General features: G+C 45.2%; 1 protein-coding gene across 2 annotated transcripts; it reads right to left on the bottom strand.

Annotated features, from left to right (window-relative positions):
* Positions 1-634: 634 nt before the first annotated feature.
* Positions 635-25,544, bottom strand: LOC142563908 (uncharacterized). Of its 2 annotated transcripts, none has more exons than XM_075674609.1 (3): positions 25,385-25,544; positions 12,195-13,629; positions 635-5,804 (listed from the first exon to the last, which is right to left on the bottom strand). In XM_075674609.1, exons 1-3 carry the CDS (start codon positions 25,407-25,409, stop codon positions 2,879-2,881), a joined length of 4,386 nt encoding a protein of 1,461 aa, XP_075530724.1. In that variant the 5' UTR covers positions 25,410-25,544; the 3' UTR covers positions 635-2,878. The 2 variants fall into 2 exon arrangements, with proteins under 2 accessions (XP_075530724.1, XP_075530725.1); XM_075674610.1 differs by having other exon boundaries at positions 25,351-25,468.
* Between the last annotated feature and the right edge of the window lie 825 nt (positions 25,545-26,369).

Below are 26,369 nucleotides of genomic sequence, written 5' to 3'. Positions count from 1 at the left end.
GCTTGGCACGCAGCTCGCCACCTTTTGAAAGCAAAGGGGACAGACTAGTGCAAGGTCTTCGACTACAGTGGTGTTGTACACACGTGATATAAAGCAAATAAAATGTATATCTATGGATCACGCACGACGCGTACTGGCTGTGCAAATTCCTGACAAAGTTGTAGGCGACTCAGGGTGAAGCCTGTTGTGTCATCACCCTTTAGATAAAATGTGTAGTGGCCCTCCGATGTCACTGAGGTCTTGAATTGTATTTGAGATAGTATGCACGTACCTACGTGTGCGTCTCCGTGATGTAACTGATTAGTAGCTCTGTATAGGTATACTACGAGACAGCCACGTAAGTACCTTGGGGTTCTTTCCATTGTATTGCAAGTGGCAATAAACATGTTTTAGCAAGTAGGCTACGGCGTACTTGAAGGCACGACAAAGCCCACTTCTGCTTTCCTCTCTGGTGTTTCCCTCTATTGCTAAAAGTTTTTCTGCAAAATATTTTTTTTTCCTTTTCCTTGATTATACTTATCCTACATGAATTTTGCGCACGCAAGTGGGCGCCGTGATGTATGGGCATGTCGGAGTGAACGCTGAAGATAGTCTTCAACCCTACCATACGGCGTGATGAAACATCAGGCTGATATACTCATTTTTCCCACACCTGTGGGTCATTTTATTTCAGCATCAATACCACTTGGTGGGTACAAAATAAACACCATCTATCAGGCTTGATAGGGTCTGCAGCCCTGAACATTGGCAACACAAGCAAAATAAACTGCATGAAGAGTATATAGAAGCCAGAAGTCTTAATTGAAAAGATCATAAATCTGTTAACAATTCCTGTAATACGGGTCAAAAAGGGAACATATTAAAGATTTGTTGTGCAGGTATTGCCTGCACAATGAAACAAGCTCACACAAGCACACAGACAACATACTGAATTGCAGATTGTTTTGCAATGCGGTAAAAAAAAAGAAAAATGATGCCATGGAAACTTGTATCATCACAGAAGGACACAGAAGTGTTACATGTAGAGCTCCGAGTTATTAAGCAGTGCAGGTAACTAAAGTTTTAACTAAAGATTGGTTGTTATTTAAACATCAACTACGGCTGGCATGGGACAGGAGCCACAGTTGATGGTTTTTGCTGGTGTTATGACAGACGTCCATGAATACTGCTGGGGCAGCACAGGAATTGGAGTCCGCCACTGCCATGGAGTTACAGTCCACAGCTACACTACCCCATAGACTTAATGAGTAAGGATGAACAAACTTTCACACACCTTACAGCACAACGTGTGATAAATCGGACTTCGATTACATGACCATGTGGTAATTTCGCCACAGAGTTTAGTAGAAATAGTGATATTTTCGCTTTTGTATGTCACAGGCATAGTCATCGGCCATATCGCCACTGCCTCCTTGATACCAAACCTAGCAAAGCCTTGTCTATATAGTAGTTGCCAATGAAGATTCTGAGCATGCGATTGACTATGCTTTCGCATATCTTTAGCGACATCATGACAATGGTCGAGATACGGGTCATGATTTTGTAGCGTTGCCTTCCGCCTAGTTATATGCTGTTCTTATCTACTGTTAATGGACAGCTGATTCCAATGATAACATGTACGGAACGCCACTCTGGCCACCGCACAAAAAGTGTGAAAAACAACAGCACAGAAGACTGCCAGAAAATCGCAGCCATGGACAGTCGAGGCCTAAAGCAAGCACATGTGGGTGCATCTACGCATTGACGAACTTGGAATGTATAACTGGACGACCACTTTGGAAAGTACTTTCATCTTCGTAATATTTCATGCGACTAGAATCGGACAGGCTGGCGGGAGGCAGCACTTCCACGGTGTGATAAGACGGCATCCTTGGCAATGCCAAAAATGCCGTCGCTCGCAGTTGCTGATATGTCTTGTGCTAGTCACATGAAAGTGAATTTATCTCCAAAAGTGACAATTAGAGATTACAGCACACCATTTTTGGCCAGTTATGGAATAATGTCACTTATGTTTGGGTGGATCCGGTATTTCAGACCCAATTATTTGACTTTTTGTTGAGTCCAAATTGAGTACCTATTGCAAAGCGCCTGGAATGAGGCAAAGAATGCTTCAAATTAAAGAAATCCTTCACAGATGCATGCCAATCTGACAAATGATAGGTTAGACACCTAAGCTGTATAAACAAGTTCCAGTAACGTTGGAGAATGCAAGTCTGACCTATAGACTTGCAAGTCCATAGGTCCACGAGATTCAGCTTCATCATAGATGTGTGTCCAATAAACATTGAATGCCAACAGTACATTCATATGCACAGAGGCTCCTGTCTGCATCTCTACTGGCCCCAGTTTAATCACTGTGCAACCACAATGCTTCCTCAATGCACCTTCGTTTTACTATTGCTGCAATTGAAGCACTTTTATGCTAGCCTTTATTGCAGAAATGCGAGGGCCACGATAACAATTCTACTTACATGTGTAATGCAACAAATTCTTGTTTGAATGTAACCAGAAGCTCCACAACATGATACAAAGAAGGAAGATTCCTATGCGCAGTTTACAAAATGCTTCTATGTGTAGGAACAGCCACAAGGTTTGGAATACTGATGATGTAAATGTGTCCAAAGACGGAACAAGCACACGCACATTAATAACAATAAATATTTCAGTAAACAGTCACACACAAGCACTCCAGTCACATTTAGCAATGTCCACAAACAACAAAAGGCACCTGAAATCTGTCAATGCTCCTGGCTTTGGCTTCGTTTATTGGCCATGGAGCACTACATGTGCAACGAGCTATTCTGTTACTGTTTCTACATGGCCGTTTATTCCTCTTTACATGTGCTTGAACCAGACTGTAAGCTTAAGGCACTTCATACTATGGGTTGGTGCCTCTTGTGGGAACCCAGACGACTGTGCACAAAACAGCGCTTGAGCCAAGTTCATCTCCATCTTGCAAGACTTCTTTCTTAAGAATGTACCTGCCTTGGGAAGGATCAAATAGATGACTTGCAGTGACAGGATTTGTCGGTTTAGTCTTCCCTGCTTCTTCAGTACTGTTGCCACCAGGCAAGTCTGTACGGTGCCTCAGAATGGCTGAGCAAGATGCACTGGGTTCCTTTGAAACTTTTGGCCAGTTTTTTCCATCTACTGCAGCTTTCGCAACAGGCACATTGAAGGCATGGCTCGAAACAAGTCTGTCACCCCTTTGAACATCATAACCATAGCTCTGCGAAGAAAACTCAGGCAGCCCTCTTTTACATATGTTGTCCTGTTTATTTCTGTTGATTTCACTGTTGCTTGAATTGACAAGGTTACTGAGATTATGGCTCAGCACAGCTACATTAGAAACTGTGACTTCTTTTTGAAACAGTGGCTTTGCTGATGCATCTAATGTGCGACAGACCTTGGCAGCTGTGCGGAAAGCAGTGATGGAAGCATCGTTTCTATGACTGCTTTCAACATGATGAGGAGGATCAAAATTGTGTCTTTCAGTGGCGACTTTCATTCCCTCTTTGTCTATTCTGTCACTGCTGGTATCAACAAGCTTACTTGTAGAACACATCTGTGCAGACATAGAGGACGCTATAGCATCTTTTGATACTTGTGGGGGTGTCTCTAAGTCAATTTCTAATTTGCCGACCATGGCATCTGCTGTCTCATTGTCAGTAACTAAAACAGGTGGAGTCAAAGCACTGCACATTTCCTTAGGAACAGACTTCACCAGCCCACACACATCCGCATTGACATCAGAGTCATGGCTGCCTTCCGGGCTTGCACAATGGCTAACAGTAGTGCTGCTGCCTGCATCATCAACAGGACCACAAGTGACCAAAGAACAGGAAATATCTTGCTTCTGTTGCTCTGGCTTATTCCACGCATTGGTGGCCTGCATGGAAACTGATTCAAGGGCACATTTCTCTGAAGGAGTGCCTGAGGGCAGAGGTTCGAAGGTTCCAGTGTTTGTATCTTCTGTCTGAAGAGGGGACACTGTGACGACCATGGGACAGTACTTGGCTGCTTCCTCAAGCCTCCCTGTATTTACTGATACTACACTAGCACAAACATTGTCCTTGTTCTGCTGTACTGCCCCTGAATTGTCCCCTATCAACTCTGTTGAAGCTTGGAAAGTGAGCCCCAATTCAGCTGCAGATATTGAGTTACTGTCTGATGCTAATTCCGGTGCAGAGGTGATAGCATTTGAACAGTGTGGTTCTGAGTTCGTGCCAGCAGCAGTCATGGTCTGTGATTCCAGTGCTGTGCCAACAATAGATATAGGCTCAGATTCCTTTCCTGTGCCACTCATGGATTGAGATCCATGGTTCATTGCAACCACAGTCATTGACTCTAGCTCATTTCCCCCATCAGCAGCTGTAGTGGTCTGTGATCCATGCCCCATGTCAATGGAAATTGTGGACTCTAATTCCTGCGCTGCTTCAGCAGCTGTCATGGTCTGCGATTCCTGTGCTGTGCCAACAATAGACGTAGGCTTAGATTCCTTTCCTGTGCCAGTTGTGGATTGAGATCCGTGGTTCATTGCAACCACAGTTGTTGACTGTACCTCATTTACTCCGTCAGTGGCTGTAGTGGACCGTGATCCACGTCCTGTGTCAATGGAATTTGCGGACTCTAATTTCTGTGCTGCTTCAGCAGCTGCCATGGTCTGCGATTCCTGTGCTGTGCCAACAATAGACATAGGCTCAGATTCTTTCCCGGTGCCAGTTGTGGATCGAGATCCGTGGTTCATTGCAACCACAGTTGTTGACTGTACCTCATTTCCTCCGTCAGTGGCTGTAGTTGACTGTGAGACACGTCCCGTGTCAATGGAATTTGCGGACTCTAATTCCTGTGCTGCTTCAGCAGCAGTCATGGTCTGTGATTCCAGTGCTGTGCCAACAATAGATATAGGCTCAGATTCCTTTCCTGTGCCACTCATGGATTGAGATCCATGGTTCATTGCAACCACAGTCATTGACTCTAGCTCATTTCCCCCATCAGCAGCTGTAGTGGTCTGTGATCCATGCCCCATGTCAATGGAAATTGTGGACTCTAATTCCTGCGGTGCTTCAGCAGCTGTCATGGTCTGCGATTCCTGTGCTGTGCCAACAATAGACGTAGGCTCAGATTCCTTTCCTGTGCCAGTTGTGGATTGAGATCCGTGGTTCATTGCAACCACAGTTGTTGACTGTACCTCATTTCCTCCGTCAGTGGCTGTAGTTGACTGTGATACACGTCCCGTGTCAATGGAATTTGCGGACTCTAATTCCTGTGCTGCTTCAGCAGCTGTCATGGTCTGCGATTCCTGTGCTGCGCCAGCAATAGACGTAGGCTCAGATTCCTTTCCTGTGCCAGTTGTGGATTGAGATCCGTGGTTCATTGCAACCACAGTTGTTGACTGTACCTCATTTCCTCCGTCAGTGGCTGTAGTTGACTGTGAGACATGTCCCGCGTCAATAGAATTCGCAGACTCTAATTTCTGTGCTGCATGAGTAGAGGTCATGGATTGCCTATGGTGGCACTTTCGTGGCATTTTGGAGGGGACAGCATTAGGCTTGAGTCCAACTAAACGTTTGCTTGCCAATACAAAGTCCTTTTCTTGGTCAAAGTGCTTGAAGCACACGCGGGGGCTCAATGGCCTGTTGATACTGAAGTCAACAGGCATGCTTTGTAGCCATGCAGAATGCAGTGATGGTTCATCTTGTTTGTCAGGGATTGGGAAGAGCCAGAAGCCAACAAGACCCTCGTCACGTGTGTGCGGGCAGCCTGTCACGGAGCACTTGTATTGACTGTTCTTCCTCTTGGTACTGCAGTGAGAGTAAACAAAATGAGCAAAGTGGGTGTGTTAAATCACAGCATGGTGTACATACAACATGGACACTACCGTAACTGTCGGCGTCAGCCAAATGATAACTATAGGACAAATCCATTTTACAACTTGTAATTAGTACAAGTTTTGAATAGAAATACAGCAGATTCCCTTTAACATGAACTCGAAGGTACCAGAAAAATTTGTTAGTCTAATCAGAAGTTTGGCTTATCAGAACTGTCCCTCCAAAAAGTGGCAACATTCCAGGCGCATCCAAATATCTGTTACTCGAAATAGGAACTGCGGTAGCCTTACAATGGGGAGATAATTACAAAAGAGCATTTATTTCGGCTTGCACATTTGAAAACAGTGGCTTCAAGCACTCTTGCTCAGTTTAATCCAAATTGTAATTCTTGCCCGCTGCTGCGCATACTGGCATACTGTTACAAATGAAGACATTTCTCGTAGTGAATTGAAAAACCCATTTGTGTCTTTATGCTACTGAAAAAAAGTGTACTAAAGAATTTTGGCAGGTTTCTGCATCACATGTCATTGGTGCAGGTGCCACGCTGGTGTCATCGCCATCAGCAGCATCCTCTAAGTACCTCTTCAATGAGTGTGCTTATGGTGTCAGCTCTGCAGGTTGCTATGTCTTCGTCCACGCTGACATAGGCACTCATGTCTACAAAACACTTTTACTGCCCAGTTTGGAAACCACACTTGCCTCGTTTATGTCATCACAATGATCCTGTGCCGAGTGGCCAGGCACCACAAACTCCGCATGGTGAAACAAATTAACGATGGTTGTTTCGATCATTTTGGCTCCAAGCATTCGTCAGCAGGTGCAGAGCATTGAGGAGGTCCACTGTGTACACACTGCCACTCCACATGCAAAGCAGCATTCTCCATAGAAGTGACAGACAATAGCACTCCTTCAAGCTGCTATCGCCCCTTGATCTATTGGTAGGAGCTTCGCAACGGAGTTCACGGGCAGGAACTCTACACGGATGGCCTGAAGTCTGTTGACGTGACAATGCTCAGGGCAGTTGTCGACCAGGAACACGACCTTACCCTTCTCTCTCAGGAAATGGCAATTCCCGTCCCACAGCCACTGCTAAAGAAATGACTGCATCATCCACCATTTGGGATTACCCAAGTACGAAGTTGCCTCATAGGTTACCAGCAGCATTTGCACGTTTTCGAAGCAGTGCAGTGTTTTAGCCTTGCTTATAACTGGCAGCTTCATAATTAAAACTGTAGCACAAAGTGACAGGACATAAGCAAGAAAAGAAAATGCGACACTCGAGCACAAACTATCAACTCCTTGTGCTCGGCTATCATGTTTTGTTTTCTCGCATTCCTGTGCCTTCGTAAGTTTGGGCAACAGTTTTAATTACCTGACCAACTAGTCAACTGTGGAATTTTCCTTAACAGCTTCAGTTTGTCTGTTCCAGACACATTCACGCCAACCAGAAGGGTAATTCTAACCTTGCTATGCTTCCTCCTGTGCAGCTGTCACCAGCAAATGCAAGCGTTTTCTGGGGAAGCAGGTGACAGAATAGGGCGGTCTCGTACAAATTGTAAATGTTGTCGGGGTCTGCTGCTGCAGGCCACTTCGCTGACAGCGGCAGCCTCACAAACAATAGACTGAAAAACCAGTCCATACCTTTTGCACAAATGGTTGAGTCATCCATCGTTGCATGAAAATTCAACATTGAAGTGGACCGCAACTCCCTCTGCCTTGGCCTTCAAGACAATGCCATTGATAGGTAGACTGGCACTCCGAGCTCGTTGCGTCCAGGTGAGACAAAGGTCTTCTAAGTCCTTGTGCGTAGCTGTTCACATCTTCTTCCCCTTTGGTGCATAATCGCATATCATGGTTACCTGAACCTCATCCTTTATGATACTTGTTAGCGTACAATTAGGTATTTGAAACTTGAGAGCTATTTCAGTCTTTGATAACTTGCCGGCAGTCACCTCGGACAATACTTCCGCCTTCTTTGAAAGTGAAATGGCTTTCTTTGAATGCTCGACTGACCAGACATGGCTGCCCTTATGAGGAGAACACAATGCACAGTGCACCTTCAAGGGACGGCAAGCATGGCACGTACATAGAAGCTTATTTTACCAGGAATTATGGGAAAGCATTTGCTGCGGGATGACAATTGGACAACCAATCTGTGGCAGCTGCTGCCGCTCTGTGGCACATCAGAACAAAAAAGGCAGCTGACGGAGTGACGCTAGTGATATACTAGCAATGCCGCACATGATTTCATTTGACTTCTGAGTACATTATGCACATTTAAACAGTGTCTTCTTCATCAGCAAGGATGATACTGACATAAGTGAGTTACTTGATTCGTGGCATTAACGTAGCCAGGTCCCCTTTGAGAATATAGAAGCCAAGATGGCCGTGCTGGGCTACCGCTGGACCATGGCAACAATTTCAGACCCACGGGGAAATTTTAGTAACCTGATAGAATACAGTATGTTCCCGCTGCATAAACGACGCATAAATTTATTCAGTCTGACAAATTAAGAACTTGAAGGAATGTAGCCAACACCTGAGGTGCATTCAATGCTGCATGGAGGCTCTCTTCTTTTTTTTTTTGCAAGCTCGTTTTCAGAGAGCTTGCAGAGGCCGTAACAGCTCTTCGAGCATTCTGTTTCCTCACTTCTCTCGCTCCCGCCCTTTATAGAGCGAATTTGCTTTGCACCAGGCAGTGTTCTTTTTTTCCTTTCCCTCCAGTCCCACGGATGTCCCGCCAAGACTTCAATCAGTGCTGCGCAGAGTCGCCAGTGTTGATGGTCATTGCGAAAGTACGTTTTAACCGAACAGTATACGCCAAGTTGCTTGCACTAAGCGGATTTTTTTTTTGTTTTGTTAAGTCAATGGAAATGCCAACCAAACGTCCCCACATTGTTCGGCAGATCTGAAAATTCTGCTTAACCAACGAAGTTGGTTAAGCAGAAGAGTTTACTGCATTGAAAGTAATTGGATAATATGAATCTAAATAATATATGGTTTAAAACAATTATAAGCTACTATATGAACACACACACACACATGCACACACAAAAGTTGCACATCCTTCTTGCAAACCTTACATGTAGTATGGTACATAATAAAACATAAATAATATAAAATATAAACATAAAATAATAATAATAGATGTATAACGAGAAAGGAGAGTCTCTGAGCACATACATTTAGGAAATTGGACACATGAATAAGTCAATGAGATGTTGATGGCCGCTACTGCACATGTAACTTGTTAGTCAACATACGCAGCAGCCCGAATATCCCAACACGGGCAAGTTTTCATTATTGACATTACTGACAAAAGCACCCTCTCACCATCTGTTTTTGCCATGTCACTCTACCCGAGGAACCAAACCAAAAAGAGTTAATATGCCTGTCACTCTTCTACCTCCTTTACCACAGCAACCTACCGCTAAGGATTATATCCACGTGGCACCTCACATTTCAGCGTGTGCCTATAATGCGTGTAAGTAAAAACACATCCTTGCATGAACAAAAATGTTACAGGACTATCCCCTTGCATTGTCCATTGACAAATGGAACCTATTATCGGCAAATACAGTCACGACTGACATCTCTTCTTACCAAAGGCCTTTGGTGACATACTAGCATGATGAAATGAAATGTGAACAGCGTAATGAGCAGCTTTCGGTAGATGATACACCAACCAATAGGGGCAATGTTGAAGTGCCACACATGTGCAGTTATGTGACAGACTTCATAGCTGTGCGTACTGCTCTGATCTCCTCGAACGTTTGCCACCTTGTTATCATTTAGATATCATGCCATCAGTGATCTTCAAGCTTCTGCTTTACAATGTTCGCCAGTGGATGAATTCTTGGGCAAGAGAGAGAGAGAGAAAAAAAGAAAGTGAAGCAGATCCCAGATCCCGAATCAATGTTATGCGAGTAATTTTTCTGGTAGCTAGCTATGCAACGCATTACCATTATGCAACGCATTACCAGGTGGACAAATACATTTGTATAAGACAAGCAGCTATGTGTCTGACGCAAGTGGGTGCATGACAATAGCAGCAGAATGACGGTGACAACGATTGTGTGTTGCCGATAGCATGATTTTTGCTTTGCCGTTAGACGTGAGCTTACAACACGCCGATTATTCATGGGTTCTGCATAGGTACCTGAAGCTTAATTGAGATAACGCATACTTCCCTTGTGCCAATACCGCACAGCCCTTTCAGAATATTGCATAGCACGTCTGTGTGAATGCACATGCACACAGGACGCATCCAGTTGCTAGACAGGCAAATAGCAAGTCAATTTTACTACTGTCTATTGCATTGCTTTTTCTGCACGCGCATCACCACTTTTTCCTCCTAAGAACATCCGACATTGCCTCTGTCGTCATGACATCACTGTGTCGAGGTCTAGCAGTCTGTGCCTGCATGAACTGCTGTCTCTGCATTTTGGCATAGCTTGCAAACAAACGGTAAGCATTGCATGACATCAAAGTTAGGACCTATGCTGTGAATAAATTATACACTGCATGAGAGTGCATGTTGCAAAGAATGAAAATAAAACCCAATTTTACACATCTAATTTAGCTTTGCAGCATTCAATTACCCACTTCATGAAAGCTTCGCTTAACGTAGATTCCAACAGCTGTGCTAGATCTGCATAATCTTTCCTTTTAAGTTTTATGGGTAGATTTCCGGGTATTGGCACAACAAACCATATATCCCGTCCTTTCTAGTGCTAATAATGAGCTGTTACGCCATCACAAGGTAGTGTTTGCCAAATGCACTCTAACCTCATGTTAACCTGTTTGCTTGTTAAAGTCTGCATCTGCTGTAAACTGCTTAACTAGATAACTACTATAACTCACTAAATACTTCCTGTTATAGAGTTTCGAACAAAGTTTACTAGACAGCACCCTTGTGCTATTGTATGATAGGAGCTGTAAACATGGTGGTTCTGCAAGTCTGCAAACGTGGGGTATAGAGCACAGACTTGCCTAAACCTCGTCCTTTACGCATCGGCTGACTGTGTGACTTAGCAAACTGATTATGTGCAACAAAATATTAAGAAAGGGAAAAAATGTCATCCACTCTAGTGCAGCACAGGCTACCTTGGGGGTTTCCACAGAAGTTATTTGTGAACAAGATATTGCATTATGAATGCAATTCGCAATTGATGCATGCATGGAAAGACTTGTTACCTTGCTATATTTATAATGGTATAATTTCTTGAGAATTTAGAAAGATAAAGTGTTATAGTTAATGCTACAAGAACATACAAAGTCACAAGCACAGAGATGAGACAAATCCATGTATTGACCATTATTCCAATGGCAGCTGAGCAATAGCAGTGACAGAGTTCCCTCCAATAATTTTTGCAGTAAACTCCATGCTTCTGTCTAGCTCACAGTTATGTCCATGCACTGAATGAAAACTGACTGGTCCTGATAATCTCGGGTCATTTGCTGACCAAATGTTATAAGCACTGGCCATCTCTGATAGCACTGTACTAGAAAACAGACAAGTCTGTATCAGGCAAAATCAGCGAGAAGCCACAAATTGCTGAGAATCACTGAGTAGCCAAGTGCACTCTTACAGGGCTACATGTCAAATATTCATGTTAGGTCATGGCAGACAACTTGAAACAAGTTGGTTATGTGCTCAAAGCGAATCGAGCTGCATGCACAGATCATTAGCATGCAGCAAAACAGTGTTTAGCAGCTCTAACTAATCTGTAACCTTTAGTATTGCATGAAGAATAATTGGGAGGCTTCTTTAGCAAGAACCCTTTAATTTTTTTTTAGTATTAGTAACGGTAATAATCAACCGATGCTAGGAGTACAGACCAACCTGGTCCTGATCCTAGAATCAGTGTTTTCTGAAATGTTTTCAAATGGCACTAGTTTGACACACCTTTGATTTCATGCTTATGAAAGCATGCTATCCTGAAAGAGATATTCCAGCACCTTTGAAGGCTTTGGTGTCCCTTTAATGTATGTTGCGCCTGTCTATCAACTTCACAGCACATGGGTGCAGCTAACAGACCCTCTCAAAACGGTAAGGCAGCTTTCCTGCAGCACATCATTACCTGTCATCATGGTGACCTGCACAGTGTTGAAATGATTACATGGGCAGCATCCAACTATTGCATCAGTTATCAGTGCTGCAGCTGTCAAAGCTTAGAAAGCCAACTTTACATTTTTGTATTACTGCACTGACAGCTGGATCAAGAGACAATCAAATCCTTCCAAATGACTGCGAGATGAAGGTACCAGCAGTCATTTCTATTTTCTCATGTCTATGTGTCCTGTTTGACAGTTCATGAACCAAGCTGCAACAGCGTAATCCCACATCTTATATCAACTTACATGGGTTTCCTAAACTTTGGCAGCCCAATGATAGTCATTCTTCTATTGTGCTGGATACCAGCAGGAGCTGCAACCTGCTTGTCTGCTTGCTGGGTGATGCCTGAACTGCTACTGATCGGCTTGAATGTCGCCTCATGACTTTTACTAGTTTGTGCCGTTTTTCCTAGGCTGTCTTTGGATTTCAGGAAAGTGTTCTGTGGCTCTTTCAGCGGCCCAGCAAGCTTGCTGGCTCTCTTAAGGTCCACCTTCCAAGGCTGTCTTAATTGCATGCCAGGATTGGATCTGGCATTCGACCGGAGTGTAGGTTTTCGTGGCAGCACCTGATCATGTGGTTTCTCTGATGTTAACTTCTTGTGGTAGGTTGGGTCATCAACGTCATCAGAGTCTTCAGTGTCTGACATGAGCATGGGTTTCTGTTGCACCATATTGCGTAGTTTCTGTAACTTTGCCTTCTTGCTTTGGGCCAGGTCAGCATCATCAGAGCCTTTGCTGTCTATCTTGAGCATGGGTTTACACGGCACATTATCAAGCGATTCCTGTGACTCTGGCTTTTTGCTTTTGGTCAAGTCATCAACATTATCAGGGTCTTCAGTATCTGACTCGAGCACGGGTTTCTGTGGCCCTCTATCAAGTGATTTTTGTAACTTTGGCTTTTTGCTCTTGGTCAGGTCATCAACACCATCAAAGTCTTCTGTGTCTGACTTGAGTATGAGTTTCCGTGGCCCCCTATCCTGTGATTTTTGTAACTTTGTCTTCTTGCTGTGGTTTGGGTCGTCAATGTCATCAGAGTCTTTGGTGTCTGACTTGAGTGTGGGTTTCCGTGGCACCCTATCAGGTGATTTCTGTAACTTTGGCTTCTTGCTCTTGGCCAGGTCATCAACACCATCAAAGTCTTCTGTGTCTGACTTGAGTATGGGTTTCCGTGGCCTCCTATCATGTGATTTTTGTAACTTTGTCTTCTTGCTATGGTTTGGGGCGTCAATGTTATCAGAGTCTTCTGTGTCTGACTTGAGCATGGGTTTCCGTGGCCCCCTATCACGTAATTTTTGTAACTTTGTCTTCTTTCTGTGGGTTGGGTTGTCAACATCATCAGAGTCTTCGGTATCTGACTTTAACATGGGTTGCCGTGGCACCCTATCAGGGGATTCCTGCGACTTTGGCTTCTTGCCGGTTTGGGCAGGGATATCAATATCATCACCAGAGTTTTTGAGATGACTCCCACTGGTCTTGGGAACTCTCTGAGTGGAGGTATCACTAGTGGGTCTTGGTACCTTCTGCGTGGCATGTTGCAAGTTTGAAGGCTGGGACACACCTCTCTGACTGGAAAGATCTTTGCTACTCAGCTTCTGCGAGCGTTTGAACAGCAACTTATACTTGAGGCTTGACTGCTTGCTCGTGGAAGTCGCAAGTTGCACCGCTCGTCTGGGAACCTTCACTGGACAGGAAAAAAGGATTCAGAATGTGAGGTATTGATTTGTTAATAAGGAGAATCAAACATTAACACCCTATCTCCTCTACTTCCGTAGGTGAGTCTGTCACTCGCTCTTTAGTTCCCAAGAATAACTGTAATGTGTACTGAAAAGACTTTAAGCTCTCTGTGCAAAAGGGACAGAGAAAACATGCAATAAATACGCTGCAGTCTGGGAGCACTGCAATCTTAGAGCCTAATTTGTAACCAGTCATGTGCACAAAGTTGACCATATTTTGAGACAAGGGTACTGAAATGCCACAGGAGGCCTTGCCCCAGCTTACAACCATGATGCACTTTTACTACTTCTTACTACTTGGTCAATGTAGGAACTTGCGCATTATTTATTGGAATTTTGTTTTACAGTGAAGATTTCTTTGCCAACCCTCGAAAACATTCCTGGCCGTGGCTGCTGCTGCCATCTTGCTGAATAGCTCACACTTGAAAAGAAAATTGAATTACGTGCTCTATGGTGGGATCAAACTTCAGTCCCCCAGCACCGCAGCCCTATGCTCCAACTATTGGGTTACAATCACATGTATACTTCCATCGAGTCAGTGCCAACTAGCTCTCTGAGATGATTGCCGAGTATGTCGCATTGTGTAGCACAGGTGCACGAGAGCACATACACACGTCAGTTTTCTTTACACTAATGACGCAGGAATGAAATGGGCAAATTTATAGCATTTGATTAATCGCTTCATGATAGCTTGGCTTCACATTGATTCCAAGATGTTCACTGGATCTGCACAATTTTTTACATTTGCAGTTTGCCTCTTCCACTTCTATTGATGACAGTGTGTTACCTTTTTACTCTGAAGCATAAATTAAACACTAATCTGAGCAATTGTTGTAAACTTCTTTGACATGATTATATCTCGTCTTGACAAAGTTCAGTACAAAAGTGCTGTGACACAACTTGCATATTTTTTCCTTTTTATTTTGTATGTCCATTGAATACAGTTTAACCCTGATTCTACGTAGCTGACGGGGAGTGGTCAAACTTTTGTAAAATCGGGAAGTTCGTAAAATCAAAAAGTACAAGAGCACCGAGATAAAAGGACCAATTTATTTCTAGCAAAAAATTCTGTTATTTTGGCTTGCCTACGCTTTTTCAGTAAGGGAATCACGCAGCTCTCGTAGCTCACAAGAGCGCCACGGGTCTGTTCTCCTCCTTTTTCAGACCCAGCAAATTGCTTGAGGAAGCTGACAACGTTCATGGCCTCACTAGCTGTCAGCACATGGTCTGTGTTTGCCTCCATGTCGTCCTCTTCTGACACTTTTTTTTGCGTCGGCAGCAAGCTTCACAAGGTCCTCGTCATCCAAATTTTCTGTTGCGTCCCTGTCTGCGCTGATGAAGCGCTTACGCAGTCAGCAAAATTCATGGCATGCCGGATAGCATCAAGCCGGCTGAGCTGTTCCCAGAAGGTGGCAGCCGACTCTTCAACCTGCTGCTCAGGGCTGGCATTGTCATGGTACCTTGATTCCACCATTCCAAAACTGGCATGCCTGAAGTTTTGTTCGATTCCAGGCTGCCACCTGCAGAGATCCTTGTGCCATCCCTTAGTTGTTCTTCTGCCCATTTTCTTCGGGGCTGCTTCGTAAAATTAGGAGCAACGGTTAATTTCTTTCATAAGATCAAATCGGTAAATGCATTATACTCAATGAAAAAACATTGGGAATATTAAATTTTTTCATAAAAATAAAAAAAAAATCGTAACATAAGGGTCACAAGATTGGCGTCGAACTGTACTTTGCATACTATAGAATTAATTATGATAGGCAAATATAGCAACTGTGTGACTAAATGTTGTGAAGTATATATTAATATTGGAAAGTGGCCAGCCATACCAGCAAGTAGGGTTGGAAATCTGTATGCATTATATAATGCCATGTTTTGTATGTATGCACAGACTAAACTACACTTGAACCCCATTATAACGAAATAATGGATGTAACGAGGTAAATAAGATTTCTTTTGAAATCCCCCATAAGGATATTTAAAGCCTCGTGCTAACAAAGCGAAATTCTTCTGCGAGTGGATAGAACGAACTACACTCATCTCCAAAGCCAAAAAAATACCCGACTGTTGCACGCCACATATATCGCTTTCTGCAGGATTCTGCACTCGTTCGCTGCAGCCGTTCAAAACTCCCGCGTCCCCGCGTCCAATACGTCGTCAAGCAACACCTGTCTCACCGCCGCACATAGCTGCACACCAGTGCACAAGCAGCTTACTATTGCACTTATCCACAGACCTCTTTCTCTTGCATGCGCCTGGCTGTGCGAGCTGTGCCACGCTATGTGACGGCACGAAAGGTGAGTGGATTCACTGCTGTGCACCGCGCTGAGCAGGCAGGTGCCGTTGGGCGTGGCCCCATAGATCTCCCCGGCACAACCTCAGGGGTCACGGCTAGGCCATACATTCGCGGGCCGCGCGGGCAAGCTGGCACGGCAAACTTCGCTTGCCTCCTCGATCACACCACGGAGCGCTGTGCTGTGTGCCACATGCTGCTCGAAACTGACGATCCAAGTGAAAAGCAGATGTGGAAGCCATCGTAATGGAACAAAAGGCTGCTATGTAAAGGCTGTCGTGTCAGGTGCAAAGTCACGTGTTGCACAGACGGAGATTATTTTTGTTATATTCAAATTTCATTGCAAGACTGGCTGTGTAGCAGCTTTACGGGCTGCAAAGCCATCTTCTTAGTTCCATATTTACAATTGTGCACCCCATTGGGCACATACTGCAGTAGATGGCAATAATGGATGCAACGAAGTAACGGATATAAAGAATTTCAACTCTTCTTCCAACTTCCTTATAACGAGGTTTGAATGTATTCAATACTCTCTTTAATGTTACGCGAAGGATGAGTCAGTAAGATGAGCAACTATTTACAGGGTATATTTACAACAGCGGTTGCAGCGCTGACCAGTTAGATTCACAGCGCGAGCCAAGTTTGTTCTTCCTCCCCTTTTCTTGAGTGATGGCACCCACGCGCCTCGTTCAAACAAGCAAATACCGCACGCGTGTAGCATAATCCCCCAGCGGCAGAAGCGACGTCCCGGAGCGTCTAAATGTCATGATTGGGAGGGTGATACTGCTTCAGTCATGTAACATGCACGATATCACAGGACTGGGAAGCAGATGGGGCGTCAGGGGCGATCTCGTAAGTGACGGGAGTCATAGCACGAAGCACTCAATATGGGCCTATGTAACGAGACAGCAGTTCTTCTGACAGGCCGACCTGATGCGATGAGACCATAGAAGCACCAAAGAACCAGGCGGGAAGTGCACATCTCGGTGTTGCTGGTCGTACAAACGCCTTTCACTCTCTTGGGATTTCAGAAGGCGGTCACGGGCAATTTCCTTTGCGTGGGCACAGCGGGCGATGGCATCAAGTGCATATTCACTGGTCGATGCCATGTGAACAGGGAGGGTTGTGTCGAGGGGCAGTGCTGGTTCTCGGCCGAACAGAAGGAAAAGTGGGGAAAAACCGGCTGTGTCGTGGCGCGAGGAATTATAAGCAAATGTGACAAACGGTAGAGCGAGGTTCCAGTCACTGTAGTCTGAAGAGACATATTTCGCAAGCATATCTGTGAGAGTGCGATTCAGATGCTCCGTGAGGCCATTTGTTTGCGGATGGTATGACGCGGATAGCTTGTGCCTCGTGGCACAGGACTGCTGGATGTCCGCGATAACTTTTGATAAGAATGTCCAGTCACGGTCAGTGAGAAGTTGTTGCGGAGCTTAATGTAATAAAATCACGTCGCATAGAAGAAAATCGGCGACATCTGTGGTGCAGCTTGTAGAAAGTGCTCGGGTGATGGCGTAGCAAGTGGCGTAATCCGTGGCCACAGTGATCCCCCTGTTCCCAGAGGTAGAAAGAGGGAAAGGGCCAAGCAAGTCCAAACCAACCCGAAAGAATGATTATGTGGGAATGTCGAGTGGTTGAGGGTACCCATCAGGGAGCATCGATGTTGTCTTGCGTCAATGGTATTTTTCACATGCAGCTACGTACCTTTGAACGGAGCAAGCAAGCCCTGGCCAAAAGAAGCGTCGGCGGATCCGGTCGTAGGTACATGACACACCTAAGTGACCGGTAGTGGGAAGGTCGTGAAGTTCGTGGAGAACAGTCGAGCGAAGGTGTTTAGGGATGACAAGGAGTAATGCAGGGCCATCAGGGTGAACGTTGTGGGGGTAGAGTATGCCATCTTGAAGTGTGAATAAGCAAAGGGACCTGTCAGCGAGTGACGATTCCAGGAGATCAATGATGACATATAAGGACGGGTCACGGTGCTGCTCGTCGGCGACATGGAGCAGCGGAAAAACAGAGAGAACACAGGTGTCGGTGTCAGTATCAGACCTAGAGGTCATGTCTTCGACTGGGTAGCGAGAGAGGCAATCTGCATCCTGGTGTTGGCGTCCCGACTTTTAAGCCACTGTGTAGGGATATTCTTGTAGTCGGAGGGCCCAACGATCGAGCCGGCCAGTGGGATCCTTGAGCGATGAAAGTCAACAGAGCGCATGGTGGTCTGTAATTACTGAGAAGGGCTTGCCATATAAATATGGGCGGAACTCTGAAACAGCCCAAATGAGAGCAAGACATTCACGCTCGGTAATGGAATAGTTGCGCTCTGCAGTTGTCAGGAGCCGGCTAGCGTAGGCTATAACACAATCGTGTGTGTTGGCATTGCGATAAGACGGACCAATCCCATAACCACTGGCATCGGTTCGGACCTCTGTAGGTGCGGATGGGTCAAAGTGGGCCAAGACTGGTGAAGTGGCGAGAATCGTGATAAGGCGTGAAAATGCGGCAGCCTGAGGGGAACTCCACGTAAAAGGCACGTCTTTCTTCAGAAGTTCAGTGAGTGGTCGAGCGATTGCTGTGAAATCTTTCATGAACCGTTGGAAATAAGAATAGAGCCCCACAAAACTCCGGACGTTTTTAACAGACTGAGGTAAAGGAAAAGCCGTTACCACTCGAACCTTCTTCGGGTCGGTTTGTACTCCGGAAGCATCGACGAGATGGCCTAGCACTGTAATCTGTCGGCGCTAGAAGTGGCACTTCGATGAGTTTAATTGCAGCCCAGCCTGGCGGAAGACATCAAGGATAGCTGCGACACGCTCAAGGTGCATCTCAAACGTAGGAGAGAATACAAGGACGTTGTAGAGCTAACAAAGGCAAGTCGATTATTTGAAACCTTGAAGCAGAGAGTCGATCATCCGTTTGAACGTGGCGGGGGCATTGCATAAACCGAACGGCATAACCTTGAATTGGTAAAGGCCATCTGGAGTGACAAAGGCGGTCTTTTCTTGGTCTTGCTCATCGACTGAAATCTGCCAATAACCAGATCGAAGGTTGATGGACGAAAAGTATTTGGCACCGTGAAGACAGCCAAGAGCATCGTCGATTCATGGTCCTTTTTATTCATGTCCTTTTTATTAATTCGGTTTAGGTGGCCGTAGTCAACGCATAAACGCTACATGCCATCTTTATTTTTGATGAGCACGACCGGCGACGCCCAAGGACTCGACGAGGGCTCAACAATGGCTCTGGTGAGCATCTTGTTGACTTCCTGCTGAATAACTTGCTGCTCTGCCGTGGACACGCAATACGGTAGGTGGTGAATGGGAGCAGCATCACCAGCATCACAAGGGACGTCTGACCAAGTGGTCGATTGTCAGTCGCGGTAGGAAGGCAAAAGGCGACACAGGGCGGCTGCTTGGTCAGGTGCAAGGTCCGGAGCGACCATGGGACGTAATAAGCTGTCGAGGTTCAAGGTACCCTGCGGGTAATCAGGAGGATCTGGAGCCGCATCGGCTGCAAAAGCAGTGACATGGTCGTCTGTCATTGACCGGAGTGTGGCCACCGCTATGCCTTCACGTAACACTTGCTTCGTCAACCCAAAATTGATAATGGGGAGACACATCCTATAAGCGGCAACGGTTACGATGGAGTGTGGCACAGAGATGTCGCGCGCCAGGAGGACATCACGAATAGGTGCGACGACATAGTCGCCATCAGGCACGGTTGTCGTTGAGGCCAATTCGATGAAGGTTAGGGCTTTTTGAGGTAAGTGAACAAACGCTGTAGTTCAGAGGGTGTTCGGTTGTTCGGGGCGAACGTCTGAAAGAAGCGGAAGCTCTAGGCACAGCGTACCGGTGGCACAGTCGATGAGGGCAGAATGCGTCGTCAGAAACTCGAGCCCTAAGATTAGGTCATGAGGGCAACTGGTCAGCATGGTGAAGAGGACTGGAAATCGGTGGCCAGCAATTCCTGTGCGAGCAGTGCACATACCCTTGACGGCAGCAGTGGCGCCATTGGCGATGCGTACGGCTCGAGTGATGGCAGGCGTAAGAATGTTTTTGAGGCGACGACATAGGTTAGTGCTCATTATGGACACTTGGGCTACAGTATCAATTAATGCCGTCAATGGAAAACCATCTACGTCTCCTTCAATTAGGTTCGTGTTGGTGAAGAGCATCAACGGAAGATTTGGACAGGTCAAACATGATCAGCACTACCCCCAAGAGCTGCATGGCCTAGTTTTCCATCCGTCGGTTTGGCGAGGAAAAGCAGCGAGGCTGGGGTGATAGGGAGTGACGGCGTTGAGGCGACGACGATCGCACGGAGGAGCGGCTGTAAGGGGCATCAGAAGTAGGGTACAGACAGCAAGGTGAATAACGACGAATGTCGGCGTATGGGCGAGGAGCAGGGAATGAGCTCCAGTAAGGCGGTATCCAGGTGGTGCGGCAGTGGCGGGATACATAGCCAACACGGTGGCAGCAGAAGCAGATCGGTTTGTCATCTGGGGTTCACCATTCGGCAGGATTGCGTGGTCTGGGAGAGAAATACTGGTCATGTGGACACGGGAATGGGTGCCGAATCAGGTCGGGAGACAGAGCAGGTGGTAGGGATGCCAAGGCTTGCAATTTCTTGCCGCACGACTGCTTGGATAACGAAAATAGTTGGGGGCCACTTGGTCAAAGGTACCTTCAGGGGGTCGTGGATGAAGGGGGGCTGGACTCGCCGCTTCAATCTCACGGCGAACGATACGGGTGATTTTCTCTTGAAATGGTCGTGTGGCGGTAAGAGCGGAGCAGGAGGACATGGCAAGGGTGTTTGGGAGCCGGGAAAAGTGTGGGACGACGCGGCGCCTTTTGGCTACCTCGAAGCGGCGGCATTCTTTGACGATGGCGTCGGCGACAGAAACGTCGTTATAGACTAGCAAATTGAAGCTGTCCTCCACGATGCCTTTTAAGATATGGCCAACCTTGTCAACCTCGGTCATGTGCTCGTCGACTTTCCAGCAAAGCGCGAGCACTTCCTGTATGTAGGAGACATACGATTCGGTCGACGACTGGACACGGGTGGCAAGCTCTTTTCGTGCAGCCTGTAGGCAACCTGACGAGTTGCCAAACAGGTCGTGAAGCCGCTCTTTGAGAATGTCCCAGCTGGAGAGCTCGTCCTCAAGGGTGCGAAACCAGACATGCGGTGTCCCGTCCAGATAAAAGATCACATTGGCAAGCATGAGGGTAGGGTCCCAGTGGTGGCTTTGGCTAACATGCTCATATATACTGAGCCAGTTGACGACATCAACATCATTTTGGGTGGAGAATGTCCCAGGATCACGGAGACTAGGAACCGTAACATACTTTGTGATAGGCGCCGCAGGTGTAGGTGACGACGGGGTGGTTCCATCGGAAGGCATGGCTGAGAAGACGACGGTGCGGCCACTTCAGAGCTCCGTGGTGAGGAAAGGGAACGTTCCACCTCCACCACAATGTTACGCGAAGGACAAGTCAGTAAGACGAGCAACTATTTACAGCTTATATTTACAACAGCAGTCACAGCGCTGACTGGTTAGATTCACAGAGCCAGCCTAGTTTGTTCTTCCTCCTCTTTTCTCAAGTGATGGTGCCCACGCGCCTCGTTCAAACAAGCAAATATCACACGTGTGGAGCAATATGTTTTGCTTAGGTTATATTTTCTTGCATCAAAATTTGCTGATTTAGATGTGATTCTGTTACAAAAGTGCCCATGCTGGCCAGCATACAGCCAGCCTGCACAGCATACTTGGAGCAAAGGCCTCTGTCAGGCTCTCAGCCTTTTGATTTTGCTTCAGTTTCTGTTCCCGTACAGAAAGAAACAAATTAATCTCAGATTCACCACCGTTATGAATCCATTTTGCATCCACTGTAGGTCGGTCTTTTGGCAGTGATCTTTGATAACCCTGGTTGTGCGTTAGCGCCATGCCATCCTATCCAGGTCAATTTCATCTCATCAGATCACCTCACCTCACGCCATGCTTTAACGGCATTTTCTTTCCCTTGGCCCCTCTCGTGTTAGTCTTGAAAACTAGCGGTTACTTGTTCTGTGCACTGAGCTGCCAATTTTACTGCTTTCTATTTATCTCACCTAGTATACCGGCTACACCCATTTGCTGCGTAATCTATGCTACTGTGTTCCTGTCTTTTTAAGGGGAGACACTCCTCAAAACAACTTTTTTTGTTATTACTTGTACTAGAGGTTTCAAAGTTCACACAATTATAGAGTTTTCTATGCAGATTTCAACTATGTCATTACTTTCTGTGCAGCTGGTAAAGTTTTTGAGTTATGTGATGTAAAATGGTAAAATATAGTAATCTTCGTGGCACTTGTTTATGTACTAAATTTTCATAAAAAGCATCATGCTGTAGCTTGTTTAGGTCTTTGTAGATCACAAAGTACTGTTATCCAGCCAAACAGCATGTACAATCACTGGAACTATGCAAAAAGATTAGAGCATTTCAACTAATCTTTTTTTTGTAGATTCTCTAAAATATAACCTTGTACTTTTGCAACTACTGCTGTAGTTAGTAGGTATCAGGTAGGTATCATCACTGTACATATCTTCAAGAGTATGTATGCCAAACTTCGTAAGTATAAGAGAATTATAAATGTACATACAAGGCTATTTTCATGTGATTATGAAAAAAATTAGTGTCCAAATTTTTTTCAAAGTTGCAGTATTTGTGGATGCTGCTTGAATAGATATCAGCACGTAGCGGTCTACAAAGAGTTAAATAAGCTACAGCACAAATCTTTCTGTGAAATTTATTACACAATAAAGTGGCCAAAAAATCACTATTTTTCCATTTTGTAGGACATAACTCAAGAACTATAGCGGCAACACAGAAACTAATGACATTTTTGAAATCTGCCAGTAATGCTCTGCAAGTGGGTGGGTTTTCAAATCTCTGGTAGAAATATTTAAAAAATGTTTTTTTGAGGAACGTCTCCCCTTAACATTACACTCATTATTAAGGCAAAAGCCTTAAGTGCCACATGGGTCGAAAAATCTGTTGTCCGGTGTTATGGTACCAAAATTCAATGGCATCAAATTGATGGTGCCACTCATGACCATTGGTAGGACTCGAACGCACAACCTTTGGTGGGAGTCGAACCCACGACCTTTGGTGGAGACGAGCCCTCGACCTTTGGTGGAGTCAAGCCCTCGACCTTTGGTGGGACTAAAATTCAATGGCACCAAAATTGATGGTCAAAACCACAACCAATGGTGGGAATTCAACCCACGACCATTGATGTTAATTAAGGTGAAGTTATTAAGGCACCACTAATTCAGATAGTTAATTCGGGCAGTCGAACTCACGACCTTTGGTGTGAGAAAACAAGCAATAAGAAGTAACCATGCATTCTAATAAGAATGTAAAGTAATTTAATGAATGTCTTATGAGTAAAGCACATGCTAAAGTGACTATCAAATCTTTTTTTTTTTTACATTCTGCCACTCTTTATACACTTCTCAGCTTTTTTCGTTATCCTCAAAGCTTTATCGCCACATGAATGGTAGAATGCACTGACTGTACACTTTCCTCTTTAAAGATATAGGTAAGCGGCCATGAATTGCTTGACCAATGCCTGCCATGTATTCTACAACCCAGTCTTTTTGAAATTTCGAGTAGGGTTGCCTTACGGCAATGTAAAAAAAAAAGAAAACATATGAATGTAATGCCACAAAGTGAAAGAAGTCAGTAAAGTTTTGTGTTGACAATCATCTTGACTCCCCTTGTTGAAATGAGCATGCCAGTCCCTGCAGAGGCTAAACCGTCTGTGTGTTTATGAAGATACTCACTGCATTAAAGCCAAATGCCTGAAATTTACTTTTAGTCAAGAATTTCTACAGCACATAGGGCTCAAAAATGGAGCCATGATGGCTGTATAGTGAATATACTAGCAAAAAAGAAATAATGGTACAGCTTGGTCCCTTGATCTGGCTTCATCTAGCTCCGAGATGGCAATGGTTATTTAGACACGCCTGTCACAGGTCGCTGTGAAGACACCACATTGTATTGTTTGGAGACACTCTGAACATGAAACATCAAGGACTATCTTCTAGTAGACACTGTCCATGGCATAACCCCAATGTATTACTTTTAATGTTCAATAGACGCCCCCAACCTCAGTTTTCAAGGAATTCATGCAGCACCTTTATTTTTAAAGGCTTTTAAGGGCCCTTGAACCTTTTTGTTTTTGTGAATTTGAGGGTGTTCAAGTATTTCAAGAAGCTGTACGAAGCACGCAAACCATTCTTATTCATTTAGAGATTTAGTTCTCGTGATGAGCGTCACCTGCACGTACTTAACCGAGATTAACATATCCCTACACAGCCTGGAGGGGCTAACTATTGATCACAAACCTGTTTATTTACCAAGCTATTGAACATTGCCGATATGCAAAGCGTAGAAAATATGAGCTCTCTAGAAGATTGGTGGTGGAAGATTTGAGGAACACGGGTTGCGGCAACACGACAATATAGGAATACGATCACAGCGAGACACGAGTATACGTTAAAATGGCGTGGGCACGCACTCACACACAATACACACACACACACACACACACATATATATAGAAAGAAAATAATATAAAAACAAGATGGACTAACATTCCACTTGCAGTTCATCGTTTACATGGCAGGCAACATCAGCAAACTAACACAAAATAATAATACCCATTTGCACGAGGCATTTTCGACCACGATCGAGAAATTCTATACAAATCGGATGTAGTGGATGTTATATTTATCTTAACACTTTCGTGGTGGCACGTATACGTCACTGTGTGAGGGGCACAATCAGCTATATTACAGCCGCGTTACCGAGTTTCTTTATCTGCAGACTCGAGCAACGGCTCTGTGACTGCATGTACCAGCCCAGAAATGGCTGGCACTAATCCTCTTCAATCCGTACTGATTGCCAAATCAGTATCAATTTTTAACATATTGAATTCAAGTCAGCTGTCTGCATTTTTATATCGTGTTATATCGGCGTACACGCCACAGACACTTCTTGTGAGGTTCAAGGCGCCGTTTCATGCGAAACGCAATGACTTTAGTGCAGACGAACACCAGTTTGTTTCTTTTCAAGCTACACAAATTTTAACGGGGCGCACCACACGAAAAGACGGCAGCCTGCTACATGTCCGCAACTTCACATCGTAACAACCAGGTATTCCAGCGCCGCCTTTAGGTAGCACCCGTGTCAATCGTTTTGGTTACTTTTGGTAACACAACGGGACGTTTGACACGCGCAGTTTTTTTTTTTTTTCAGACCCACGGAAAGCGACCGCAACGTGCCGCGCAGAATGGACGTAGCACTGCTACCAACTACCCCTCGGCACTCACTCTGGCGTCACAAGCGAAAACATTCGCAATTCACCTGTGCTGCGCAGGGAAGGAGCCATGTCACATTGTTAACGATACGGTTTACGGTCAAAAGTTCAAAACACGAGCGCACGACGTACGACCGGTACACCACAAACAAAGCAAGCGCACAAAGATGGCAGAGAAACCATATGGATTCCTTTCCTCTATTTACTAGAGGTACCACAGACTATGCTACTACCGAAGCAAAGAACACTCTGGAGTGCGAAAACCATTGCATAGCTGAAGCAAGATTAACGCTTCCTTACTAGGGGGCGAACAAAAAAGGACTATGGCGACAGGCAGAAAGCACAAGAAGCGCCTTGTTCACGTTTAATGTGGATTTGATTCGAAAAACATCTGGCCGAATGCACTTTGTCAGACACCGAGCTTGCTGAAAATAGCTTTCAGGATGGTTTCAGGCCGGTGACAGTAAATATATGGTGGCTATATGAGGGTATAGTGCAGCGGGCGGGAGCGGAGGGGTGCACAAATTTGTGATGAAAGATGGTGGCCCCAGTAGATGGCGCTAGCTGCGCGACAGGTGCCAGCGGCGCTGGGCAGTTTCGCGCTGGGCCGCATGTTTTTTACTTTTACCTTGTTTCCAATAATTACACGCCGCGTCCGTGTTAACAGGTCATGAACTAGTCATATTGTTAGTTAGGTGAAAAGCATGCGTTTGAAATTTTAAATGGTGCTACTTAACATAAACGAAAACCCCAATGTTTCTGATAGACGCAACTGGCAAGCGGCGTTTAGTTTATAATTAAATGTTTCTCAGCATTGACCAGATTTGACATGTTTCGCCAACTTCAACTGAATTAATCCATTTACTTGAGCGCACACTCAAACTGTGTCTTGAGTGTTTCTTTCTTTATGGGCTTTGTTTCGAGCGTAAACTGCTCAATATTTTCTCTTATAAGAAGTAATGGTTCGCGTGTAGCGTGTCTATTTTTCGCTCTCAAAGGTTTTGTTCAGTGTTGAAATCATCTAAATTCAAT

The sequence above is a fragment of the Dermacentor variabilis genome, chromosome 11, assembly GCF_050947875.1.
Source record: "Dermacentor variabilis isolate Ectoservices chromosome 11, ASM5094787v1, whole genome shotgun sequence".
Classification (NCBI taxonomy): Eukaryota; Metazoa; Arthropoda; class Arachnida; order Ixodida; family Ixodidae; genus Dermacentor; species Dermacentor variabilis.
Note: the sequence above shows the minus strand (reverse complement) of the source record. Positions and strands in the feature narration are given on the sequence as shown.